This window comes from Humulus lupulus, chromosome X, assembly GCF_963169125.1.
Source record: "Humulus lupulus chromosome X, drHumLupu1.1, whole genome shotgun sequence".
Taxonomy (NCBI): domain Eukaryota; kingdom Viridiplantae; phylum Streptophyta; class Magnoliopsida; order Rosales; family Cannabaceae; genus Humulus; species Humulus lupulus.
The window spans coordinates 205310041-205319236 of record NC_084802.1 but is presented as its reverse complement, the minus strand read 5'-3'; the positions used below and the strand labels follow the sequence as shown (position 1 = coordinate 205319236).

Genomic DNA, 9196 nt, shown 5'->3' with positions numbered 1-9196 from the left:
TTAATTTAATTATTTATTATCATAAAAATAAAAAGTAGTACAGTACATACATACTTTGAATTTTATTAAAATACTAATTAAATTAGTCTCACCACACCATTGGTAAGGTTATACTTATACTCTTACCATAATATAAGGCCAAGGCCAATTAATCCTAATTATTGGAAATGAAAAGAAAAGACCAATGACCAATGACCAATGACCAATTATATAAATATTGTTTCTGTTAGCTCGTGTGCATCAGCAGTTTTGGTTAGACTACTTGTCATGTTTGTTTCGTGGAACAAGCCACACACGTGTAGTTTAACTTGTTCTGAAGATGAAACGAACCCAAATACCACATTCTATAAGTCTTCACGGCAATTACGATCGAATACATTAAGTATTGAGTTAAAGAGCTCCTCGAGCCACCTCTTCTCTCTCTCTCTCTATAGATATATATATATATATAGTAGTGTTCTTTGGTTTGATCTATAGAAAGAAACTCTAGTGATCTGTTCAAGTGTTGAATTAAAGATAGAAATGATGCATTGTTCTCAACCGCTATCTATGTCCTCCATTTGCCGCCCTTATGCAGTTTCAGTACCAAACCTCACCAGGTTTTTTTCTTTTTTTTTTAATTAAAAAAAAATCATATTTATATATATATACACTTGTTATGAATCATTTGAGATATTTATTGTACGTATGTGTTAATTACTATATTTCTTTACTTGTTTGTGATCATGCACAGATCAGTGCCGTTCATCAACGAAAGGAAAGAAGGTATATATTTATTTACATATATATATATATATATATATATTTGTGGACTTAATTCAGTAATGCCTCTACTAATTATGTTATCATAATTGATTATATATGATAAACAATATTTATTATCAATAGTAGTGATCGACGTATGAAATAATAATGCTAAATTATATTCTTATATAGGTCATTGCACAAGTGTCTCGCGCAGTGTGAATATGGAGAGCCTCCGTAGTGGATATCTGTTTCCTGAGGTATATAATATATATATTTACACTATAATTAAGGCTTCTCATTATTAATTAACTTGATTTATAAGATACGAATTAATTAATTAAATTTGCTTAAACAGATAGCAAAGCGTGAGTTAGAACACAGACAGAAGTACCCACAAGAAAAGTTGATTAGGCTTGGCATCGGTGATACCACGGAGCCTATACCGGATATCATAACGTCGGCCATGGCTGAGGTATCTAATTTTAAACTAATTAACCATTTAATTATATATATATATATATATATGAAAGTTACGTATATGTATTTATATTATTCTTTTCACATAAGTCTTCGGTTCTTTCTAATTTGTTTAGATAATATGGACTAGAGATTTTAAATCTTATCATTAGATCCACTATATTAATTAGACAGAGTTGTACTATATATATAAGCACGATTACAATAGCGTAATTATAGTAAATCATATATTTTTATACACAAGTATAAATTATGATTCTATTTTTTTTACGCGACGGTCTTCATTTTAGTCGTAGTAAACCTGTTTCAAATTTTTTAAAAAAATCTGAATAATTTAGTGGTCAAAACAGGATTTCAAATTTTCAGTATTATGGCGCGTGCAAATATTGTTTTAGATCGTACTCTAAATTATTAAATGTTTTTTAAAAATTTGAAGTACAACAAATACAACTATAAAAGAAAAAAAACTAAGATTCATATGTGTAAAAATGTACAGTTTATCATTATAGTGCATAAAAAGTTACACCATTATGGTGTGCCATATATATACTTAAATTGTATGTTGCATTTGCAGTATACTCTCGCTCTCTCAACAGTCAAAGGCTACAGAGGATATGGAGCCGAGCAAGGCAACACGGTATAAATAAGTACACTCTACATATTGTTCCCTAACTTAATTAGTTTTATTTTAATTAACGTGAATTTATTGGATAATTCTACACTAGGCCATAGAAAATGTCCCTATGGTAGTAGGGTCATTATTTATTTATGGTATTTGAAAAAATTATAAGATAATTGTTTTTTCATGATAGTGTATATTATAATTATAGTAGACATCCCACCAATTTTAGGAAATTTTGAATAATTTACCGTGCTTAAATCAGAGTTTAAACAGTTTATTTTTCATGCTTATAAAAAAAACTTAGTCACGCGTGCAATTGACTATCTAAATTCTGATTTAAGCATTGTAAATTACTCTAAATTTCTAAAAAATTTATAATATGTCTGTTATAACTATAATATACACTATTATACTATTATGAAGAAGAAAAAAATTGTATTATAATTTTTTCCAAATGTCATAAATACAAAACGCCTCTACGATAAGGGCCAACCAAACAATTATCCGAATTTATTAATTTTAAAATGTACAATTTTATGTTACTTTGACTTTTCAAATCCAACAAGAATATCTTTTTTTTTTGTTTGAAGGGAAATGAAATTTCAAATAAGAATGTCTTTAAAAATGGAATAAATCAACCTTTTATATACGTACAAGATATTGATTTCAAAATTTCGTTATACATTTTCTCAGTATTTTGCCTTCTTTTGAGGTATACTTTCCTTTCCTAGAAACTTGTTTAATATTTATGTCAAATAAAAGCGTTACCGATTTGAAAACATAAGAGGGGAAGTAGCGCATTCAAGAGCAAAGAGAATATATGTATATATTTATATCATGAGTTACGACCCACAAACATCAAATGGTACAAGATAATATTAGGCAAGTTTCCAGTTTAGGATCTTGGCCAAAACAGAGGATTTTCAAGATTTTACATTTTCTTTCTTCTTTTTTCAAAGCTTTGAAGCAGCAATTTTACATTTTTATGTTTTGTTAGCAAGTTATTATAATTAATAAATAGTATACTAGTAGCTTATTATGTAGACATTAAGAAGTAAGTAAGAAGTTATCAAAACACTGACAGCTGAAAGTAATTATTATTAAATTAAACACAGGATTTAAGAGTGGCTATCGCAGAAAAATTATACAAAAATATGGGAGTACAAGGCAATGAAGTTTTTGTATCAGACGGTGCACAATGTGACATTTCTCGCCTTCAGGTATTGAATTGATACTATTTATGGACAATCTTACTAAAACGATGTCGTAGTGGGATGGATCTGATCATTATAAATGTTTTACTATTTTGGTAGATGCTTTTTGGGTCCGATGTCACGGTGGCTGTGCAAGATCCGTCTTTTCCGGTAATGTTGTTTTCAGATATTTTTGTTTTTATTTTTGTGTGTTTTTATTATTTTAATATTATCTCTGCTATGGAGCGATTTCGTTAAGGTCAATCTTGGTGGTTTTCATAGGTCTACTTCAATGTCTCGTGGACTAGGTCTAGTCTTGGTAGCGTAACAGCCGTCCTATTGTATTTTTGTACGTGCTTTATTTTAAATAAAAAAGAAAATAATAATTACCATGAAAAAATTAAAGGTTAATCACACAATCATCAATCAAAATAAGTCACATCAGCTCGGAGAAAACAAATAACAAAGAAAAGTGTCAGGGTGAACATCTTCTACAAATTAATCAATAATTCATTTATTATTTATAGATAATATAACAAAATTAATTTTTTTAATATCTAAATTATGTGTTCCAAAAAATTTGTTATTAAAAAAAATAAATAAAACGTCATGTATGGTTTGTCATTAATTATCGATTATTTAATTATAATAATTAGTAGCAATATGGTAAATAAAAAAATGATATTTATTGATGTGTCAAATTTGACACATGCTATATATTGTACCAAATTTTGTACAACTTTGAATATGTGCCAAATTGAGCAAACTTTTTGGAACACAATTGGAGTTATACTTTTTGTAAGATGTGTTACATATAACATTACACTGGTTTTTTGACACTCCATTAGAGAAGCTCTTAGTCAAAATCTGCCTTCAAAACACATGCTTGAGTTTTTTTTCATGGTGTTGTTCGTTGTAGTTACAACATCCTTCCTGCAAATTTTCGAAAAATATCAAATAGTTTACAGTGTCGAAAACATAGTTTCTAATATTTCTTGATATTCTGTTTTACCACGAGCGTTTGAAAAATACAAACATGTTTTTGACAATGTAAACTATTCGAAATTTTGCAAGAAGGATATTGTAATTACAACGAACATCACCGTAAAAAAAATTTAAAAAAAAAATACTCAAGTATGTTTTTTCGGAAACAAAGATTAACTAAAAGTTTGAAATAAGAGATTGTTATTAGTACTCCCTCAATAATAAATCCCACATATTTTTAATTTAAACTAGAACATATATAACCAAATTAAATTGCATCAATAATAATGTCACGTTGTTATATGGTGTTGGGCACCTATATCGTGGTTTGGTAATTCTCTTTATAATATTACTTTTGAGACAATTTAAGAACTTATAATAAAAATTAAATAAATCTTTGGTCCAGTTCATTGATATTATTATGTGTACGATTTTTAATTTTATTTAATATATTTTTCATATAAGATGGTAAAAATAATAATATTAAATTAGTTATTTTTAATTAAAAAGATATTTTAGCAATTTTTTATAAGTAAATAATAAGTTATTGAAGATAAAGAAAAAGAAAATATGTGGTTTAGCAAAGTCGTACAACTGCTAACAATAATTCAATTTATGATATCCCTCTCAAAAAAAACACAATAATTCTGACCCCTCATATTATGATTTATCAATTTATTTGAAGTTTAATCGATTAATTAGAGTAATGATATGTGCACTTAAAATATGCACTTAAATATTACACACAGTCATATGTCATTACTTTTTAAATTAGTGGGTCTCAATTTTAATAAATGTGATTGACTAAGCTGAATTGTCACATCACTGTATGTAATATTTGAATGCATATTTTAGATGCTCAAGCAAAATGTCTCTTGCAGTGTGTATTAAGACACTCAAATGAGCTTGTGTTGGTCATTGGCCAATCCATTCAAAGGGTCAAATCCAATTAAGATATGTTATATTAATTCCCCAGGTTTAATTTCAAAATTAAAGTCACACTCTTTAATTAAAATAATTATAAGAACAGCCTTGAGCATAGAAGAAAAAAATAATTAATGAAAAAACTTTCACCATTTATCATGAATTTTAACAACAAAAATATTAATTAATGATTTTTTAATAACAACGAAAATCTCTAATTTACTTTACATTAGGTCATTAGGTCAAAATGCCTTCAAAATAAAAATAAATAAAAAGTGAAAGACTAATCAACACTTAGTCGCTTAAATCAATTTTAAATTTGAAATAAATTAATTTTAATCCTTTGTATCTTAATATATAATAATATATTAATGATCTTAATATATAATAATATAATATATTGACAGGCATATATCGATTCTAGTGTGATATTTGGGCGAGGTGGAAATTTTGAAGAGAAAACAGGGCAGTACGGAAACATTTCGTACATGAAATGCTGTCCAGAGAACAACTTCTTCCCCAGCCTATCACCTTATTACACCCCAAAAACTGATGTCATTTTCTTCTGCTCTCCAAACAATCCAACGGGTAACGCTGCGACACGTCAGCAGCTCAAACGACTTGTCGAATTTGCAAAAGACAACGGTTCCATTATTATATACGACTCGTCGTATGCTGCTTTTATATCAGATGACAGCCCCAGATCCATCTATGAAATTCCCGGTGCCAAAGAGGTCTGTATCACCTCACACATCACATATATATATAGGCTTGTAAATATATATATATTGGACAATTTTATTACAGGAGTTTCACTTTAAGCCATATCGATGATGCTCTCAGTGTTCTTAATCTGTGAACAGTTTTCGGCACAATATTTTTTATGACTGTGTATATTGTAACTATTTAGAGTATCATGCAAATTTTCAGAAAATTCTGAATAATTTACAGTACCGAAAAATAAGTTCAAACATGTTATTGCTCGCGTGACTAATTTTTTTTTTATACGCTTGAAAAGCAACATGTTTGAACCTAGTTTTCGGTACTGTAAACTATTCGGAATTTTTTGAAAATTTGCAGGATGCTCTAAATAGCTATAATATACACGGTCATAAAAAAATTGTGCCGAAAACTGTTCACGGGTCGAAAACACTGAAGAGTCCCCCCGGTAGGGCTTAAAGTGAAGCCCCTACATAAAAATTGTCCTATATATAAATATATATATACACGCACTTAGAAATTATTAGGGAGGAGCATTATTTTTGTAAAATCTATTTTCGGCACGTCAAAGAATTATATATGAATCAAAAAAAATTTATATGACAATATATATTGTAGTTATAACATACATTTTTTTCAGTTTTTGAAAAATTTCGAATAATTTTGGTGTCGAAAATAAAGTTTTAATAATTAATTGCACGCACACTTTTTTTTATAGGTGTGCAACTGACTATTATTTTCGGCATCGTAAATTATTCGAAATTTCCAAAAATTGAGTATGATATGTAAACTATAACTACAATGTAAATTATCGTATAAAAAAATTAGATTATTATAATTTTTTTACATTCCGAAAACAGATTTGACTTTACTAACAGAGCCAAGTAATGCATCTGGCTAATAATCTCCCTGTATATTTATTATATATAAGGATAATTTGTTATAATATATATTTGAGAAGAAGATGAATAATTAATTATATATGTAAACATGTATGTATGTATGTATATATATATATATATATATATATAGGTTGCAATAGAGGTTTCTTCGTTCTCGAAATGTGCTGGTTTCACTGGTGTTCGGCTGGGTTGGACGATTGTGCCGGAAGAGTTGAAGTACTCGAATGGGTTTCCTGTAATTAAGGATTTTGATCGTATTATGTGCACTTGCTTCAATGGTGCCGCCAGTGTTTCTCAGGCTGGTGGCCTCGCATGCCTTTCTCAAGAAGGTTACAAGGTAATTTAATTATTATATATATATATATATATATTCCATATTTCATTCTAGCTAGCTATTTTATTAATTAATATTAAATAATCACCATATTATTATTATTATTATTATTATTATTATTATTATTATTATAGTAATGATATATATGAAATTTTAATATGATGGATTCCATTTTAAATATAAATTTATTTTAATGCATATTATGTGTGCACTTATCACTCTACTCAAATGGACTAATTAATTACAATCTTAAGACTCGAGTATATATATTTTCTCCAATTATATATGGGATCATATTTTGTATTTGTTTAAGATATATATTTTTTATTGAATTGATAAACAAAGTTATCGTCCAATTATTTTAAGGCTTTCAATTCATCAAAAACAATTATAGTATTTGGTACGTAGTTATTAATTTGACTATTATTATTTTGGTCAATACGTAAAGCTCTTATTATATGCTCAAACACCAAACATGCAACATCCTTATTACAAGAAATTATGTTTTAATAAATGAATATGGTTTCATATTTGTATGCATGAATAATTATGTATTGATAAAATTTAGTTGACCCTAATAATTAATGCGACCAATTCAACTCTCAAATACCATTGAAAAACAAAAGGTGAAATTGATGATGACAAAAGTCTAGATATATATATATATATTCTAAAAAAATGTAATAATTAAATTGATTAATTATGTTTATATTGGAATGATAATAATAATAATAATAATAATAATAATAATAATAATAATCATTGCAGGCAATGATGGGCGTGGTTAACTACTACAAGGAAAATGCAAAAATAATAGGAGAAACTATGAGATCTCTTGGGATGAAGGTGTATGGTGGAAAGAATGCACCTTACATTTGGGTACATTTTCCAGGGCAGACTTCTTGGGATGTTTTCTCTGAAATTCTTTCCAAGACACACATAATGACCATTCCTGGTACTGGATTTGGTCCTGCTGGTCAAGCCTATATCAGATTTAGTGCTTTTGGCCATAGACAAACCGTGCTTGAAGCCTCCAGAAGGCTAAGAAATCTTTATAATAACTAATAAGTAAATTCTCTCTACTATATATTATATTGAATACTGTATATTATTATTATTCTCAATTCTAGACTATTTATTGTTATATAACTACTGTGGTCCTGTGAGTATTATATATGTATGGATCAGTATGAGCTTCTCTTCTCCCATGTAATTAATGTAAGATTTTTCCGTTTATCAAATTAAACTAGAAAATATCATAGAGCTATGGTTGCTCTTCGATACTCCAAGAGGCGATCGTTATGTATCTGAATTAAACACACATGGGAGAATTACGTACGTTATTACACAAACTAATATATATAACACTATATTGTTAGATTAATGTAATCTAGATGCATTAACAATTCTAAATATGCGGAATAAATTGAATAGGATTATCACAAAATAAAATGGATCGATAAAGTATACATCCAGCCATTGATTTGTTAACCTCAATCTAAAGATTTTAGACCTGCAAAAGAAAAACAAAAAAAGTAATAGCCAGGGTAAATGACTTACAAGCTTTCACTAACTCTTTTAGATAGAGTATGAGAATATAGATGTTGAGTTTGGGAACCAGAATCCTACATTTATATAGATGATACCTTCCATCAAGATCTTTGCTACAATTGATGTCATAATATATAACAATCAATAGGATATGAAATATTGGGTAACTCAATTTTGAGTAACTGCATTAAATGCTAATCATATATAGAATATATATCAATTAATTCCAATATTGATTTTAATCGTAATTAATTAGAATTCACTACAAAAAAATGTAGTATTACCGGCGGAGGGTTCCGCCGGTAATAAGAGGTGTATCCGTCGGTAATGTATATTACCGGCGGCAGTCCGCCGGTAATGCTCCGCTGGTAATAATCGGTCGATATTAGCAGAATTACCGACCGACTGACACACCCACCGGTATTGTATTAATACCGGCGGATTAATAGAAGCGGGGCTCCGCCGGTAATGCATAACACTGTCAACCTCGTTTGACTCATTTAATACCAGCGGTTTCCGCCTCTATTAATCCGCCGGTAATAAAATACTAATATTAAAATATAATATTTTATTTTATTTTATTTCATAATAAATATACATATAATACTTATTTAAAAATAATAATATTTAACATAAATTATAATTAATAACACAATTAATATTCATAAAAAAAATAGCATTATAATTAATCATAAAATTAACATAATAAAAATATAAATTGTCTCATTTTAATTACATATGA

At 28.2% G+C, this 9196-nt stretch overlaps 1 protein-coding gene across 1 annotated transcript; it reads left to right on the top strand.

The window, feature by feature from the left end:
* The first annotated feature begins 255 nt into the window (after nt 1-255).
* Nucleotides 256-8106, top strand: LOC133803599 (probable LL-diaminopimelate aminotransferase, chloroplastic). The gene is made up of 10 exons (XM_062241694.1): nt 256-599; nt 734-765; nt 937-1004; nt 1103-1219; nt 1799-1861; nt 2962-3066; nt 3160-3210; nt 5355-5681; nt 6700-6906; nt 7672-8106. The coding sequence occupies exons 1-10, from the start codon at nt 523-525 to the stop codon at nt 7966-7968; spliced, it is 1344 nt and encodes a 447-aa protein (XP_062097678.1). The 5' UTR covers nt 256-522; the 3' UTR covers nt 7969-8106.
* The last annotated feature ends 1090 nt before the right edge of the window (nt 8107-9196 follow it).